The sequence below is a fragment of the Fringilla coelebs genome, assembly GCF_963513975.1.
Source record: "Fringilla coelebs genome assembly, chromosome: 5".
Lineage (NCBI taxonomy): Eukaryota > Metazoa > Chordata > Aves > Passeriformes > Fringillidae > Fringilla > Fringilla coelebs.
Genome location: NC_140033.1, coordinates 4173480 through 4191876, shown reverse-complemented (window position 1 = coordinate 4191876; position 18397 = coordinate 4173480). Strand labels below are relative to the sequence as shown.

The 18397-nt window shown below is 46.1% G+C and overlaps 1 protein-coding gene across 1 annotated transcript in view; it reads left to right on the top strand.

Moving 5' to 3' along the window:
- Positions 1–17967, top strand: part of ITIH5 (inter-alpha-trypsin inhibitor heavy chain 5) — a gene marked incomplete at both ends in the record, with an annotated part of 47304 nt that extends 29337 nt beyond the window's left edge. The window contains 7 exons of the mRNA XM_084206648.1: positions 7238–7409; positions 9890–10199; positions 12877–13430; positions 13800–13850; positions 14904–15020; positions 16316–16693; positions 17669–17967. Coding sequence (XP_084062774.1) covers positions 7238–7409; positions 9890–10199; positions 12877–13430; positions 13800–13850; positions 14904–15020; positions 16316–16693; positions 17669–17967 — 1881 coding nt within the window. The remainder of the gene's footprint in view (positions 1–7237; positions 7410–9889; positions 10200–12876; positions 13431–13799; positions 13851–14903; positions 15021–16315; positions 16694–17668) is intronic.
- Between the last annotated feature and the right edge of the window lie 430 nt (positions 17968–18397).

The following is an 18397-nucleotide window of genomic DNA, read 5'->3' as shown; positions in this document are numbered from 1 at the left end:
AAGCACAAAGATGCATTGACAGGGAGAGGGGCACTGCAGCTCCTCAGCTGCAGGACATTCCCTGTGGAGGCAGAAAGGGCCAATTGTCCTCTCTGAGAGTGGGATGCAGGAAGGTGAAACAATCCAGGGATACACTTGTGGGTTAACCCCTGGTTTTGGTGCAGAAGTCCCTGTTGCTGGCAGGTGACATGTGACCAGCATTATGTGGGCAGAAAGGTCACTGGCACACAGAGGAAAGCAAAACTCACATGATGTGGCTTCCAACCTCAGCAGCAACAGCACTGCCCAAACCTTTGCTCTCCCTGTGCCTCAGCTGCTCCCTGTAAGGTGGCAGAGGTGCTCCCACTGCATTCCCCTTGGCTCTGGACCCAAACCAAACCTAGGGCAGCTCCTTGTCTGGCCCTGTCTGCACCATTTCAGGTGTGACTTTGGTGCCAGCCTGTCCTTAAGTCACAGTACTGTTAATCCTTCTGACAGACCATGGGGACATTGATGAGGTTGGGCTGTTGCTGTTTGAAAAACCCAGCTCTGGACCTTTTTATCAGCTGCCTCTGCATGTTTGGAAAGGGAAAGAGAAGAACCAAAGCACAGAGGATATTGAAGGGGGGAAGAAGGAGCTCTTTTGGTTTTTCTCCCTGTATTTCCTTGCAATCTTTTGCCAAGCAATATATTCACTTGTGCTTTTCTCCTTTTTGCTGTAGGAGATCTCATTTCTGAGCCCTTCCCTGCACTGCTGCACTCTCAGACTCATTCCTGGACATGGCTATTCCTGGACATGGTCCAGCTATGGCTTCCTAATTCCCTCTGAGCTTTCATCTTGTGCCTTAGCTCCTTTCTTGTCCAGCTTGCTTTCTCACAAGGGATCTGGAAGGACAAAGGGTGCTTAAATTTTGTCTTTAGTTGTGAGATCTTTTAGCACATGGATGCAGATGGCCCCAGGTCTGCTCTCTGCAGGCTGTTCTTGTGCATCTCCTACTGTCAGTGGGTCCTGTTTTCCAAAGGCTGTGGCTGGGAATGCTTTCCTCTCTGCTAGCAGTGCTCTCAGACTGGCTGATCCTGAGTCCAAGCAGTTCCCTGGTGCTGGCTGAGCTGGCAGAGGCTGTGTCCCTGGTGTTGAAGTCCTGCTGCCCAGCTGCTGCGAGGGTGGCTGGATGAAACACTGAGAAGTGCTCCTAAGGCAATGGAAAGTGTGAATACGTGGGCTTGGGATCTGCATTTTAATGAGGTGCTTGAATTCTCCCCTTGCTGGCCAGCAGGGCCAATGTCTGGCAGTGCCACAGCTCCCAACAACCACATATTGTGTCCCTGTGAGCTGCACAGCTCTCAGGGTAGCCAGGCTTCACCCTCACCCTGCTCCCCAGACAAACAAGGGACTGTGAAGGAAATGTCAGATTCCTCCTCAAAGGTGCCCAGATGGTCTGACATCATCCCAGATGTCTCTGAGGCAGATCTTTGACCCCAAAAAAAGGCTGAAGGCTCTCAGCTTTCCCATAAGAGTGTGTATGCTTTGCTCCACCAGTGTTTAAGCAAGATGAGGTCTGTCAGAGCTAACTCCAAGGGCTGGCTACAAGGGTGACAGATCACAGCCAAACTCGAGTGCAGCTGAGGGAGTTCTGCTCTTCCTGCTGGGGCTGGTACAGCTCTGACTCACCTTGGCTGTGATGCAGGGCCTGCAGCAAGGCAAGAACCAGACAGGCAGCAGCTGTCTTGTGATGTGGCATTCACATTTTTTGGAAAAATCCCTTCACCCTTTTTTGCTCCTGGGAAGGTGAGAAGCCTCAGAGAAAAAGGAAAACAATAATTATCTCATTTGCTTCTCCTGTGTTGTGCTCATGTGGAATGTGTTTGGAGATTGTTTACTCACAAGTGATTGTTCCATTGCATTCTGCTGTGAGTTGTTTTCACTCAATGGCCAATCAGGGCCAAGCAGTGTCAGGGCTCTGGAGAGAGTCAGGAGTTTTCATTATTATCTTTTTAGCATTGAGTAACTATCCCTTCTGTATTCTTTAGTATAGCATTCTTTAATATAATATAGTATCAGAAAATAATAAATTATCCTTCTGAGAACATGGAGTCAGATTCATCACTCCTTCCTTCATCAGGGCATCCTGCAAATACAGTATTGTACAATACAGTATAAAATACAGTGTCCAGGTGCCAGTGCAGAGGTGACAAGGAAGGTCAGGGTGGTGGCTGGGAGCTGGCTTGTCTCTGGCCTTGTAGACTTGAGCAGACACTGTTTGCACATCAATAATTTAGGCAGAGTGAGCTCCTCTTCTCTCCTCTCTCATCATTCACAGAGCACAGACATGAACTGTGCTCACTCCCTGGCAGTCATGGTCACATCCCCTGTCCCCAGCTGTAGACCAGGGCTGTACTGCTCCAGGTTTGGGGTGACATTTCATAGCCCTGGAGGTGGCTGGTTCAGCCCAAGGTTCCAGCTGTGCTGGCAGCTCATTCACCAGCACAATTCCTCATCTCAAATGCAGTGGCAATTCAGTCTCCACCTCTCACCTCTCTCAATTTTATCCATGCTAATTTGAGGGAAATGGAAGAATCTCCCCCCACCAAGTTATCCTCTTTTAAAGCACTCATTTAAAACCTGACTCTGACATGTACAAACCATTCCCAAATGGTAAAAAAGGATTTTTATTCAGCTGTTCTGTATTGTTGCTTCCTGCCATCCTCTGCTTTAATCCTTGCTCCAAATGCATCTCCCCAGGCAAACATGTTGGGAAAAGCATTTCACCATTTCACTTTGCAGCATCTGGCACAGAGGCACTGGACCCCTAAACCATTTTTCCTCAGTGTGAGTGGGTCCAGCTTATCTCCAAAATGAACCAGTGTCATGTGCACAGCCATGGAGGAACGACCTGGCCCTCAGCAGGGTAGCAATGGTTAATTTTCTGCCTCTTTGGCAGGAATTTCAGTGGAATGACTCAGTGGGGCCGGGTGGGAGTGGAGCTGCAAGGACCCCATTGGCAGCAGAGCCGTTTGGGAATCCCATGGCAGCCACAGCCCTTGGCTCCTTGGAGCCAGGAGGAATTCCAGCTGTGGCCTTGCAAGGCCAGGAGCAGAAGCCTGCTGCTCTATCCCAGCTGGAGCTGCAGCCAGAAGAGCTTTGCAAAGCCTTGCCTGGGCTCTGGTGGAGACGGGAGGAGAGGGCTGGGCACCAACTGCACTTCAAATCCTGAGTCCTTCTGGATTTCAAGAGATTTCACTTTTACCAAGAGATTCTCCTTATTAAAAGCTGCCAGCTGCTGGATGATATCTGGGGGAAGTCACATCTCTCTCATGAACCATTAGAGGCTGAGGAGGGCTGGTGGGTTTCAAAGCGTGTTGTTCCACCCCATGAGAAGTGTGGTCTTCAGGACACACCTGGGAGTCCTTAGGAGCTGGGAAGAGAGATGGAAATAGGAAGAGACAGGGGATTCAGAGCACTCTGGGAGAGCTGGAGAGACAGTTCAGCTCCTTGGGGCTCCAGCAAGAAGCAGAATGCTCAGGATGGGGCAGGATCAGTTCTTGAGGTGAGTCCCACCTTCCCTGCTTGAAGGCGATGCCTGGAGACAGGCACTTCCAGACAGTGACTCAGCCCACCCTAAAACCTGCCCAAAACAGATGGGATGGATTATCCCCTGGAGGTGGCTTCCCCTGCCTGGAGCAGGATTAGCTGTGATGCCCAGCTTCCTGATGACTGAGTTGGCAAGGCTGAATCCCCCCCTTTATTTTTTTGCTGAGGATGGAGTAAAAGCTGCAGGAGAATGAACCATATGGCCTCCCTCACTCTGTTTGCTTTGGAGCAAAACCACGTGCACACACACACACTTGTACATATGTTTGTGTGCATGTCACATAAATTCAAAGGGTTTTCATTTCAGCTGCAGAGGCAAGCACAGGATACAGATGCCAGAATCCAGGCTGTCAGTGCATGTCCATTAAAGTATGGCAGAACTTTTTTCCCAGGAAAAATTGACTCAAGCTCCGTGGAGTGATGAAAATGAGACAAAAAGCAAAGAGGAAATGAAAGAAGGGGAGAGAGAGAGATGGTCCCAGACCCACATTTGGCCCCTGTATGAGGGTGTGGGGAAGTGCTGGGTTTCCTGGGAATGTGTGTTTCTGTTCCCTCCTGATCCTCTCTGCAGTTCTAGCTTGGATGCTGTGTACACCAAGCTACTTCTGCTCTGTGTTGTTTTACTTTTTCCTTTTCTTTTGGCTGAACACAGGCAAGAATGTCAAAAGGAATTTGTGAGCACAAGGGAAGTGAGATGCAGCCTCTCTGCAAGTAGGCCAAAGCAAGATTATTTCTCCTCTTGCCTTGTTCTCAGAAAGAGCAGAGCTTATTTGGGCCCAATAAATCCCTCTGAGAAAAGTGCAGCTTCACAGAATTGGAAAAAAAAAAAACTGAAGAGAGGGGTTTTGTAATGGGAGAGGTCAGGCAGTGTTAATTATAATCAGAGCTGTAATATAGATAATGAGATTTGGGGAGTTTTTCTTGAAATCATTGCCTCTAGGAACCTCTGTTCCTGTCCTTTGTGGGGTGGAGGGAGGATGTGTATGTAGGGAGTTGTTGGGGTCTCGTTGCTCCTTGCTTTAACACCCTGCCCAAACTTCCCTCAGCAGAGCTTGGCATGGAGGCCTGCTCACACACAGGATGGAAGGTTCTCCATTTTCACTTTCTGCTTACTTTGATCCACTTTTTGAGGGACAAATACTGGGGCAAACCTTGTTATTGTGGAATAAACCTAAGAGTCCTTTTCTCTGCTGTGTGATTGCTGCCTGTGCACGTGTGGGGTGGTTTGGCTGGCTGAACTGAGGGCTGGGAACCCCAAGTTTTGGGAACCTCCCACTTTCTGACCTTGACAGAATTACAAATTAGCCTGGTTTTCCTCTCTGTAAAACGGGATGTTGATGAGGGTGTCTCTGAAGGGTGATGTCATGCACTGTCTGAAGCATTTTTACAACACAGAGGGTGTTGTAAAAGAGCAGATGAGAGAGAATAAAACCTTCCCCTCTTTTTCAAATAGCTGATTATTTCCCCCAGCTTTTCCATTTTCTGTGGACTGTTGGACTGGAGGCAGCCTCCATGTTTGGGGCAGGAATTCCCCTTTGTGAAGGTTTGTTTGGTGGGCATCATGATGTGAACCTGATGGGAATCTCCCCTTCTCTTTGAAAGAATCTCTTCCACCAGCATTTGCTTTAATATTCCTGTCTGTGAAACGGTGGTGGGACGTGGAGGAATGTTCCAGCTAAGCAAGTGGAGGGATTAAGCCTGAGATCCCTGCAGAGGAAAATTATTTGTACAGAGGACAGAAACAGGCAGGGAGAGTCTCCAGACCTGGCTCCAGAATGTTTGAAGCTATGGGAAATATTCCCCTTAATTTCAGGTGGACTGGGAGCCAAGGCCCCAGCTGTGAGGATTAGATTTGTTTGCATCATTGCATCATCATCTGCCATGCAGAATCCAGGGGGATGCTGATGACACAGCTTGATCAGTCCTTTGAGCCCTTTTCCAAACTGTCTTTACATAGCAACATCAAGCCTAGGCTTATGTGGTTTCCAGCACTGCTGATTACTTCTACATTTCTTCTGGACAAGCCCTTCACGTATTTTCCTTGGTGAGCCCACCATATAATTTCTTGCATAGCTTTCCTTGGAATTTGAAGGCTTAATGGAGGCCAAGAGGGGGCTGAGCTGAGAATCTGCTGATTGCTCTGCCTAGATATTGCCTCATATTCCTCCCATGTGTTTTGCATCCAAACACAGGGTATGTTTGCATGGACAGAGGCTGCTTTTGGGTAACTTCTCTGAGTCTTACTCAGCTGAAGTCTGTCTCCATGTGAACACAGCTGCATGGCTGCTAAATCCAAGCTGGTCTCACTGAGGGGAGCTGGACACCTCTGCAGTCTTCCTCTTGCCTATTCCTCAGTGGTCTGGCTTTCCCAGAATCCAGGATCCTTAACCTCCTTTGCTAAGAACTCATCTTGTGACCAGCTTTCCTCACTCTGGTTGCCTGTGTTTGTATAGGATGATGAACAGTTGGCATATTGATGAAAAATAATGTTCCTGGTACAAAACTGACAGGCAGGTAGAATCAGAGCTTCTTTTTATATCTAGTTAATTGAATATATTAACCTAAATATTTATTAATTGCTGAAACTACTCACTAGTGTACGTGTAGCAAATAATATCCTAATTATGAACAGAGAATGTGCATCCTTTGACATGGTTACTGGTTTTTTAACTTATAAGTAACCTGTTTTAAATGTATGCCACTTGCAGCTTACTGCCAGTCTAGAGGGTGTCAGACAAACTCTATGAGTTATTTGTCATTATTATTCAGTGTCCCTTAAATCAGAGCATGCTTCTCCCAATCACTGGGAGCTTTGATCCTAATTGTGGTGCCAGAATTTTAAGCTTAGTTAGGTCTAGATATGCCTCACAAGACTTTTTGGGCAAGAGTTGTTTGTTGTCTCATATTTGCCCAGCCCCTGGCACCATAAAGATCAGGCTTTGAGACAGGGAAGGACATCCCAATTTTCTTCATTAGCCAAACTGGCAGTGTAGAAATATCTAAAAGATCAGTAAAAATCTTAAAACTAAATTCTCACCCACTAAAACACTGACAGCTGTGTCTGCTGCTTGTGCAAACCCAGGGCACTGGGAATATTTCTGTGTCTGCCCTGGGGTGCCCTGACCCTCAGGGCAGCACTGACTTGGACCCTCATCCATGGAGAAAGTTTCCCAGACTTCAAGACAGACTGGAATCCACAGAAGTGTGCAATAGATTATAGAGAGCAGTGCAGGTGTATTACTTGGTGAGAAATTGAGGGTTTGGGGTTTTTAGTGTGTTGTGGATGGAAGCAAGATGGAGAGCACAGGGTGTCATCCTGGGTTTCTTCTTCATGCTGCTTCTTCCTCCTTCTCCATGGGTTTGGGTGGCATTTTGTAATTGGGCAGAAAAGTCCCCATTGCAGCTCTGTGGGATCAGTTATTGGGTTAAAAGGGGAAATAATCCAGATGTCAGCTCTTAATTGGACAGTTTAGTCCTAAAAGTCCTTGTACCAAGAGATTGTTGGCCATTTTGTGCCCTCTAATGAAAAGCTGCTGAACTCACAGTAGTGAGACTGTTTTACTGATAAGAAATAATAAACACCTGAGTGTGAACATGAACTGCCATCTCCAGTGCCTTCAATCCAGACCCAGAGAAACCAACAGCTGCTCTCTTTTCCCTTTCTAGACCAAAGAAGCTCTCTTCACAATTCTCCAGGACCTAAGGCCTGAAGACCACTTCAATATCATTGGCTTTTCCAACCGAATCAAGGTCTGGCAGCAGGACAGGCTGGTGCCAGTTACTCCAAATAACATCAGGGATGCCAAAAAGTACATCCATAACATGTCACCCACTGGAGGTATGATCAGAGATACAGATGGGTTTAACTCTGCTATCCAATCAACTACAACAGAACAAAGAGTGGGGAATGTGGTCCTGGAGCATATGGAATAAAAAGACATTGGGATTTAGGTCATGGGACAAGGGGGTCCCTCCATCTCCACTCAGGGTTATGTGTTCTTTATTAGCATACATGGTGGGAAGGTTCCCTCAGACCCTGCCCATTGCAGGGGGTTTGGACAAGATGAACTTTTAATGTTCCTTCCAACCAAAATTAGTCTGTGGTTCCATACACTTATTAAACCCAATTGGATTCCATTCTCTCGCTTATCTGGTGACACCCTCGGAATGGGAAAGCTTCCAAGGTTATTTCTTGAGGACACAGATGAAAACATATCCTGGCAAAGGACACACAGTGCCACTATTGTGTAGTTTCTGAAAGGCTCTGTGAAAGCAGGCTCATGATTTGGTCTGGGCTGCAAACCCCAGGGATGGAGCACATGCTGTGGGATGTGCCTTCTGCTGGAGTTAGTTTCTCACCCAGTGCTGTCCTCTTGTTTCTACCAAAATTATATTTTAAAAATTGCTCAGCCATTTTTACTTGTGCCTTGTTGCCTGGAGGGAAGTGGGCAGAGAAAACCCCAGGACAGTGTCAGAGTGCAGGTATGAGTTTTAATTTGATTCATAGCTCTCCTGTGAGGCTGTGGACAGCAGTATAAAAAAATCTCCAACTACAGTGAGGTTTGCAGTCAAACATATTCCAGCAGCTGTGCCCAGAGAGCTGCAAAATGACCTATTCCAACCCTTCCCCATGGAAGGGGTCACAGCTGGTGGAAGGTCAGGGAGGGCCTTCCCATGGCTGCCCCTGAGCAGTGACCACTCCTAGCAGAGGAAACCCCCTGATGGAAAAACACAGCAAACAGGATGGTTGGCTGTGCTGTTTGTGTTGTGAGAGGAATTGCTTAGGAAGTGGTGAAGGGACCTGCCCAGTTAAATAATGACCAATAGTGGGACTAAACTCAGAGAACAAAGGCTTTTACTCCTGAAGTGCCAAGAGAGCCGTGCAGGAACCAGCTGGGTTTGCACATGAACCTGCCAGAGAACAAAAGTAAAAGGAAATTATTGACTGTGATTCTCCACAGTGATTCCCCACCACAGGTTTTTTTCAGGTTTGGCTAACTCTGTGTATTCCCTATAAAGGTGCTATTCCTTGAGTATCTTCCACTGAAAATGAGCACACACAAAGAACATTGTGTGGTTACACCTCTGTGTTGTACTTATGCACCAAAGAAATAGGAGAAAAATCCTGCTGCTAAATACCTGAGCATGGGGCAAAAGGCAGTTTTCAGTGCTTGGTAGTTCTATGATACAACTGAGTATAAAATTACACACTCTGCTACGTGACGTGGTTTTCCTCTGGTTTTGGGGAAAAAGTTCTTCCTGAAATTTTGGATCTGCTTGGAGATTAAGAGAGAGTTAGAATATTTGGGTGCAGGGTTTTTGGTTGAGAACCATTGTACAGAAGATAGAATCAGGATTTTGAGGACTTGTCAGAAGTCTTTGCTGCTTTCCTGTTCCTTGTCTTGCTGCAGTCACCGGAGCTGTGCACACTGAGTTTCTAGGTTCGTGCTGATTTTCTATCACACCCTGTTGATAACCTTCCTCGATCTCCCTTTCCAGACCCAACCCCCCCAGAGTCAGCTGTGTATGGCTCTTAACACATTTCACCTGCTTTGTTGTCTAAGAGCTGTTTTCAACCCCAATGTGCTGATTTTGCAAAGGTCCCACAGCCAATCTCTCTGTGCTTTGACTAGAAATACATGGAGAAAGGCAATACTTGTACTCATTCTCATTTTCCTGTTTTCCTTTTTTTTTTTTTTTAACACACAGTGGGCTGGGATCCTTTTCATGCCTATTCTAATGTACATCTTTTCTCTCATTTACTTGGTTTTCTCCCTCCCACCCCACTTCAGCAGTTTTATTCTTCGCTACCCAGTTGTTTTGTGCAAACACACTCCTCAGCTAACCAAGCTCTTTCCTTTGAACTTTGTATTCCCTGGGGTGTGAAGGAGCCCATCCACTTGTTTTCCAATTTGAAAGCTTTTTTCCTGACTCCAAATGTTGTGCCCAGAAAAAAAAAGCAGAACTTTTCCTAGTCCAGATATCATCTGGGAGAGTGCCGTAATTAAGTTTAACAATTTTTGTTTGTACCAGCCAGACATAGTATGGCTGTTTACCAGGCTGATTGTTGTATGTTGAGACTTCAACAGCAATTCCACATGACAAACTGAAATTCATAATTCAATGCATAAGAGCTGTGCCAAACTCGTTCTGAGTAACAGAGCTGAATTGAATGCAAGGGCTAAAGCGTCTTCATCTTGAGAAAGGGACATCCTGATGTCCTGAGAAGCTGTCACCTCACTGAAGGGCGCTCAGGGAAATGATTCACACCACTCTTAGAAGGAGAAATGATCTTTAATCATTCTGGTACCTTCCCAGGCACCAATATCAACGGGGCTCTGCAGACCGGGGCAAAGCTGCTGAATGATTACATCGCTCAGAACGACATCGACGCCAGGAGCGTGTCCCTGATCATCTTCCTCACGGATGGGAGGCCGACTGTGGGGGAAACACAGTCCTCCAAAATCCTCAGCAACACCAAGGAGGCCATCAGGGATAAATTCTGCCTCTTCACCATCGGCATTGGCAACGACGTGGACCACAAGCTGCTGGAGAGGATGGCGCTGGAGAACTGTGGCATGACGAGGCTTTTCCAGGAGGATGAGGATGCAGCCAGCCACCTCAAGGGGTTTGTTCTGCTTTTTCTGTTCTTTGGGTTCTCTGGGAAAGCATTTTGGGATGGAAAATCCTTTAATGAGATATGGAGAGAAACTGGAGTTTCCATGAGGCTCAGCTCTGGTTGGGAGAGGCAGAGTATGATCAGATACTCTGAATGTCTACCCAAAAATTTCCTTTTCCTTAGCAGACCCCCTGAGATGTACTGGAGCTCCCAGCCCTTCAGAACAAAGCATTTGTTCATTTGTTTCCCTAATTCAGAACATTGTTTTGGACATGTAAACCCAGAGAGCTGGAGGGCACAGGTCCCAACTCCTCACAGGGAGATGGTAGGAGGAGGGGATGCATTTCATACATCAAATCAACATGAACAGCATGGAGGGGATCAGGAATGAAGATTCCAATTTGGAGCAAAAAAATAATTTCTTTATTTTTTGAAAATGATAACCTTTTGCCCAAGATCCAAAATATTTGACTTGGAAAAACACGCTAAGATCATTCCATATAGTCACTTAATTTCCTCATTCTTTGTGACCCAAACTCTTTGTAAGTTTCCTGAAATCCTCATGCTTCAGTAGGACCAGAGATTATGTTCCTCTTCTGTGCTGAGAGAGCTGCAGTCCAGGGAGAGACCCTGGTAATGAACAGCAGAAATATGTGTGACCAGATCTCTGACCAAAATGTTTAGCAATGTTTCAATGTTTCCAAATAAAAATGTTTGGCTTTCACTCCCAAAATGTTAATATTTTAACCACAGAAAAGGAAAGGAGAAGGTGATTAAGTACTGATCTCTCTCCTGGCTCATGCCTAACTCCTCTGGAGCAATAGATCCAAGCATTTTCCTCCAGTGGCAGTAATGCATGGACAAGAATTCCTTCTAAACTAAATTCTATAGATCCATCTGTCACTCCACCCATGTCACTTCCTCCTCAGGACATGAATTTTGGATAGCAAGTGGCATTCCCTGGCAGATAGAGGATGTTCTGATTGACTGGGCTGCAGGAGCCCAGAGCTGCAAGTACTTGTTCAAACACCTCTCTCTGATGAACAACTCCCTGTTTATCAAGCTCAGTCATGGCAAACCCATTTGGCACCTGGTGCCAAATTTATACAGAAAAGCACAATCACTGCTGGAGGCCAATTCAAACCTCAGTTGGAGGGAAAACCTAAATGGGTGCCAATTTAATTTTTTTTTAATGCTCAGCGGGTTGTATTTTTATACAGATACTTCCTTGAATTGTACTCTAAGACAGGTTGTGTATCTCCACCATTTGTTACAACCCAGAAGTTAATTTACAGAGAGTCCTCAAGTTTAATTTAGTCATGTTTTAAAATCTGGTGAGGTCTCTGCATGAAAGACAATGAGTGCTCAAACAGACTTTAAAAGAAAGGCAACCAATTCAGGCTTTGGGTTCCCTTGGAGAGAGAATAAAGCAGAAAGTGTGACTTTAGCTTCCAGACAGTCTGTTTAGCCAGATGTGTCAAATAAATGCAGCCTGAACTAGAAAAAGGGCTGAGGCCAATTCTTTGTTTATTTACCAAATTAAACTGAAAGGACTTGCCAAGAGATGAGCAGTTTGGCATTTGAATGGGAAATGTGGTATTCTTGGAGCAGCTTGGGAAGAACCTTCAAAAGCACACTGCTGTAGGGAAAACACAGTACTGTAAACTTGGGCTTTGAGCCTTGGGAAGGTTTTTTTGGCTGTCTGGTGCGAGGTGTTGTCACAAGTGTGGCTGGCCACGTTAACAAAGCATTAAAGGGTTAACCTCCCTGGCTGCAGGAAAGCCATGCCTTGCTCCAACAGAAAATCAGCCACGAGGAAGTGAGTTCTCTGGTGCCAGTTCTCTTGTGCTCTCTCTTAGCAGCTAGAATTCCTCCATTCCTTGGAAATATCCTCATTTATCCACAATTCCATAACAGGGTCAAATGCACGGGGGCATGGTGAGATTCCTTCTTGATTTTCTTTCTCTGTTGGCCCTCAGAAAACTGTGCTCCCGCCTGTCCTACACTGACCAACCCAATCTAGGGGTCTTCCAGAGGTTCAGAGGCTTTGGTTTGGAATCTCTTCAGCTTTGGTGGACCTAACATTTTGGCCTCACAGTTTCTGGTCTGGGATACCATGTGTAACACCACTAGAAACCTGTGGGTAACAGCATCTCGTCTAAGTACCTTTTAAAATAACTGGGGTGCTTTCTGCGAATCTTGGAAGCCAGTAATTTACTTTTAAGTGGTCACAAATATCTACGTGCAGAGATTTGGAACCACAGTGGAAGTGACTTCCAGGCCATGCTGGGATGGTTCTGAACATACTTAAGAGACTCTGCTTAGGTGCCTAAGGAACAGTGAAGACTAAAATGAGGCAGAGAATAACTTTGGTTGACAGGGACCTCTGGAGATCCTGTAATCCAACCTCCTGTTCTGAGAAGAGCTAACTTCAAATTTAGATGAGGGTTCTCAGGGCTTTGTCCACTCAGGTTTTGAAAAGCCCTAAGGGCAGACAGCCCCCCCCCCTGTTTTTCTAGGCCAAGTTAAAGTGGACATGGTAGTTAAATTTGGTTTCTGATGGTTCTGATGCCCCTGGACAACTTAGGAGCCATCGTAGATAACCTGACTGTGTCGTTATTGGTGTACAAGGGTAAGAGTGTGTTCACACAGCGCTAACAATGTGAAAAATGTGCCTTGCTTTAAGGTTTTATGATGAAATAGGGACACCCCTTCTCTCTGACATCCGTGTTGATTACCCTGAAGATGACGTGGAGCAGGTCACCCAGAATTTCTTCCCCAACTACTTCAATGGCTCCGAAATTATCATAGCCGGCAAACTCATCAACCGCACCTCGGACAAACTCCACGTGGAGGTGACTGCCAGCAACTCCAAGAAGTACATCCTCCTCAAAACAGATGTGGCTATCGACCTGCCCAGCAGAAATGACATCAGGGGTGTCCCTGGCCTGGAGGATGGCAAGGGGGACAATAACTACATCGAGAGGGCGTGGAGTTACCTCACCATCAAGGAATTGCTCAACTCGCGGCTGAAGAGCGATGACATTCAGGAAAAGGACAAATTGATGGAGAAAGCCAAGTCCATGGCCCTGGCTTACAATTTTGTCACCCCCTTCACTGTTCTGAAGATGAAAGAGGCTGGGCTCCACTCGGAGCCAGCTCAGGAGGAGTTTATCAGCCCTTCCACTGACGGCATCGGGGAAAAGGTGCAGAGCCTGCAGGGGCACAGGGCCCCACCAGGTATGAGAGAAGAATAACCTTCTTCTGGTAAAAATCTTCTTTCTGGGCAATGCCTCATGGCTGGCTTTGGCACAGGGGTGATCTAGACAGTGAACTGAGGGGTAAAGCTGAGATTTTCATATTAATTTTGCTAATTGTGGGCTGGGTAACCTTTAGCAAACTTTTTGGGCCACTCACTCACCCCCTTGAAGCACTTACTGGTCTGTAGAAACTATTGGAGAAAAATTGGTGTTCTACATGAAACTTAAAGTGGCTGCAGGAATATATATCCCATAAGCTCTCTGAATAATATTTGGGGAACATTTTTATAATATGTCTCTTTCTGCTGCTCAGTAAGTAACTGTAACAGCCTTCCTTCCCCACTTCTAGGTATGCGCAGAGGGCAAGATAAACAGAGGATTAAAATCTCCAAAACTTCAGGTCAGTGCCTGCTTTCATGCCTTTCATAATGCAAAACAATAGTGGCTGATTTATGGAAACCTCAGATGCATATCGCTGTGGTATAACCATCCAAGTGACCAGCCAAAATTCTGTTTGTCAGACCTACAGAGTAGGGAATAAAATGAAAACAAACCCAAGATACAGAGAGGATCAGTAATGAGAAGGAGTGTGGCCAAGGCAGATGATCCATAACTCTTAATCCTCATGTTTGAGACTTCTGCAGGTTAGGGTAAAACAGAAACACATTCTCTCTGTATTAGAAATAGTGAAAAAACCCTTTTAAAATAATAATGCTGAAATATAAAAGATATTGAAGATGGAAAAAAGAGAAAATTCTGTAGTATTTTACAATTTTCCTGTTTGTCCTGCACCTTAACTTAACTTTTCATACATTAAACACTGAAGAATAAGTCCAGATCAAGAACTCTGACTTGAATTTCTCTTGATAGGGTCAGTTTTACCTTAGAAACTGGCATTTTTGGCTTGCCTTATTAATGGCAGCTGTCTGATAGTTGATGATAGGTCAAGGACTGTTGAAAAATTAGGATTGTGGGATCAACAGCTGCTGTTGACTGCCCCAATATGATACTGAGGGCCAGGAGGGGTCAGTGTGAGGTGGAGCCATGCAGCAGCCCTTGGTCAGAAAGTAGATTTCTGTGTGCTGTGGGGATGTAGCTTGCCAAAAAAGGATGGAGAAGAATTCAAAACACCTACATGATAATTCCCATAAAGCACCAAAATTATATTCCGGGAAGAAAATATCCTGATTTTCATCTAGACTGTTTTGGGTTTTGAGTTGTCATTGAAAACCCAACCTCTTCTGTGAGAAAAACAAAACAATCTTTGCGAAAAACAAAGCAGAACTTGGCATTTCCTGGCAAACTCCATCTGACCCTCTAAAAACAACAAACCAGGAGCACTTAGAAAAAACAGGGACAAACACACTTTAAACAGCAGTTTTGTTGCAATCTGTTGGACGCTGGAGTTTTGTGTGAGCCTCTCACATTTGTCTCTTTTTCCATGTTTTCTCAGCGGATGGGGACCCTCACTTCGTCATTGATTTTCCCTCCAGCAAGTTCTCTGTCTGCTTCAATATTGATGGAGAACCAGGGGACATTCTCAGGCTGGTCTCTGATCACAAGGAATCTGGTGAGCAGCCAAGTCAAGCAGTTTCTTGTGGAGGAAAATCAGTGTGTAAGGCCAAGCCTTGCAGCAGACCAAGCACCAAGGTGCCTCGGGCAAGAAATTGATAGGAAATTAGAAAAAGTTTCTTCTGTGGTTCAACTTCACCCAGTTACAGAGTCACAGCTTGCAGATAAAAGGTTTGGACTCAGTAAAATTGCTCTGCTGTGGGAATTTCCCTCTTTACTCACAGTACTGTTTGGTTCAGGACAGAGCAAAGCACCCAAGTGCCACAGCTCTTTTAGTAAAGAAACCACCAAACTGGCTGGAGAGTCATGACAGTCTTGAGAAAACCCACATGATTCAGGATCTGCTTCACCCAAGCCAATCTGAGCCAAAGCATGGTCTGATCCCATCTGGAATTCTAAGCAGGGCAGCTAATAAGCAGATTATGTCCTGCTCAGGGCAACAGTGGGAGAGAAAGGGGCGTCAAAACCAGAGACAGTTCACAGGCTTGTTTTACAAAACCCCACAATAAATTTGTAAGGATTCTGTTCTGTGTGGCAGTGGTCTACCCCCCATATTTCTGCATTGATGTGTGCCTTAAAAATACAAAATACAGCTCCAGGCAATGTTTCACTTCAACTTCTTTCACAGACCGTTTGTGATACTGCTTGAATGATTTTGTGGCTCAAATGCAGAATGAGCTTGAGACTCTGTAGCACTAGAACCTTGCATCTTTGAAGACAGAAATGAGAGGTCCCCTCAGGAATAATGGGATATGGAGACATTTAATCTCAGTGTTAATGGCTTGGGTTTAGCTTGGGTTAGCAACAAGCCTCCTCCTTAATTGTCAGTCATCAGAGGCTTGTGGGAAGTGAGTCACTGTATTATGGACAATAGGTCACAACAAATATTAAAATGACTGGGAAACTTACTGTGGACACATAAAGGCTTTAATTGACTCACTGGGATCTGCCCCTTAGGATACTCAGAATTGGGTCTTTTTGTGGCACTGTGTGCACACTGTGCTGAATGGGACTGGGGGCACCTGCCTGCAGAGAAGGCCAGTATTTCTGAGCTTGGGTAAATGGATGTGCTCTGTATGAGGTCACAATTCCGTGACAGACTGATTGTACTCGTCTGAATGCTGGTAAGTGAAATAATTGCGCACGAGGTGGCGAGCCTGCGTGTCCTCAGTCACAAGGCTTGTGTCACTGAGACAACAGACCTGCTCCTGCTGAGCCCCTTCCAGCTCAGGCTGTTGTGTGGCTCTGTGCTCCTGGGTTCCAGCTTTCACTTACTGATTGTTCTCCTGCAAGGTGTAACTGTGAATGGACAATTAATTGGAGCTCCCGCACCGCCCAACGGCCACAAGAAGCATCGGACTTACTTCAGCACCATCACCATCCTCAGCAATAAGCCAGAGAGGTCTTACCTGGAGATCACACCCAAGAGGGTCATCCTGGATGATGGGGAGAGGCTTGTCCTGTCCTGTGGCCGGAGTGCTGTCGTGAGGAGCAGGAGCCTGGAGGTGTCCATCTCTGCCTACTCCAACATCACCGTGACCATCCGCGACTCTATCAGCTTCGTCATCCTCATCCACCACTACAAGAAGCCAGCCCCATACCAGAGGAATCACCTGGGGTTCTACATTTCCAACAGCAAAGGCCTCTCTTCTGACTCCCACGGGCTGCTGGGTAGGTGGCAGGTTCTCAGGTGCAGAGCTGTAAATCAGACAAAAATGATATTTCTGAGCGGAGACAGGAGGGAAGGGGCAAGGCAGGTGGGGATTAAGTTCCCAGGTGAGACTTTCACATCCTCTCTCAAACAACTTCCCTCTTTCTAGTAACCCCAACTCCTCTCCTGTCTTTTCCTGTAGGAGCTCTCTCTCCCTATCCCAGCTGTGCCTGGTTTTCACATTCCCACCCTTTTAATGACTGTTCAGTACAGTTCCTATTAGAATACACATGCTTGATGCCCCCAAGTACAGACAGAAACCAAATCTTTCCCAAGAACTTTTTGTGGCCCTTTTTTTTTCAAATGTGAAATGAAAGAAGAGTCACCCCCACCTTTTGAAGGAACTAGGCTTTAGATGGCCAGATGGCTGTGTTCTTTCAGCCAGTGAGAAGTATTGATGCTTTTGGTCATGTACAGGTGCAGAACTCTAAAACTTCTGCCACAGTTCCTGTGCCACTCAGACACCCCCAGGTGAAGGAGGAGATGATCCCTTAGGAGTGAGGTTTTGGACTCAGGCCGCTCTCATGGACAAACCTCTAAATCCACACTTAGGTTTGGCCTAGAAGAACTTTCTCCCAAGAAGGCAGGGGAACAGAAATTGACTTTTTGCTTGCTGATGGACATTGTGTGGGTTATTAACCTCCAGTAACCGTGTCCCACAGAAGGGAGCTCTACTGGCAGCTAAAAAATCTCTTTAGCTCTTTAGTGACCCATGGAAAAAAAAAATAAATAGGGTTTTATTCTAACCTCTAAATGAATCACAGGAACAAGATTCATTCTGCTATTGAAGGGAAGATCCGTAGGCTGAGAATCCTCAAATGGATCCTACCAAAAAAAAAAACCCCAAAAAACCAAAACAAACCACCAAACCACAGCAATTTATAAACAGGCACAAATCAGCCAGTCATGGACTCTTATTTTATCTCGCCCTGCAGGTCAGTTCTTGAGCCATGAAGTCAAGCTCCTTCAGGAATCCCTAAACACAAGTCGTCAGGAGGTCGGGCAGAACCAAACGGAGGCGTTGAAGGCAAACCCTACAAACACCCTGAAGGTGAAGGGGAGGCTGGTTCCTGTGGTGTGGAAGCAGAGGAGGATCTACAACGGGCAGCAGGAAGTCGAGTGCTGGTTTGCCAAGAACAACGCGGACAAACTGATCGATGGGAGCTACAAGGACTATCTGGCTTCTCATCCCTTCGACACAGGCACCAGCTTTGGGACACTCAACAGCCTTTAGGACTGGTCACAGCAAGGCACTGCAGCAGCATGTGGGATAGCAGGTCCCCTCTGAAGCCTTTACTAGGCAACTTCTGAGTATTTCCTTACCTTTTGGTGCCAAAGAAACCAAGGATTTTGTCCTTGGAAGTCAGCTGTCTCTCTTTCATGCTAAATGAATGCTCATCAAATTCCTGAAGAAAAAGAAGGCTGGGGGAAAGGACGTGGTTAAAGGCATGGTTGATGCTCTCTCAGTGGGAAGGGAGGGAGAAATAAGCCAGTGAACAGTGCAGAGGCTGCTGGCCTTAAAATAAACCCATGCAGAGATCTGTGCAATCCCCCCTGGGGCTGGTGAGTCACCCCATGAAAGGCAGATCATACAGAACAGTGCCTGTTGAGGTGATAGGCTTTGCAAAGAAGTGACTTGGAGCACCTGCTCCAACCTTGGTCCA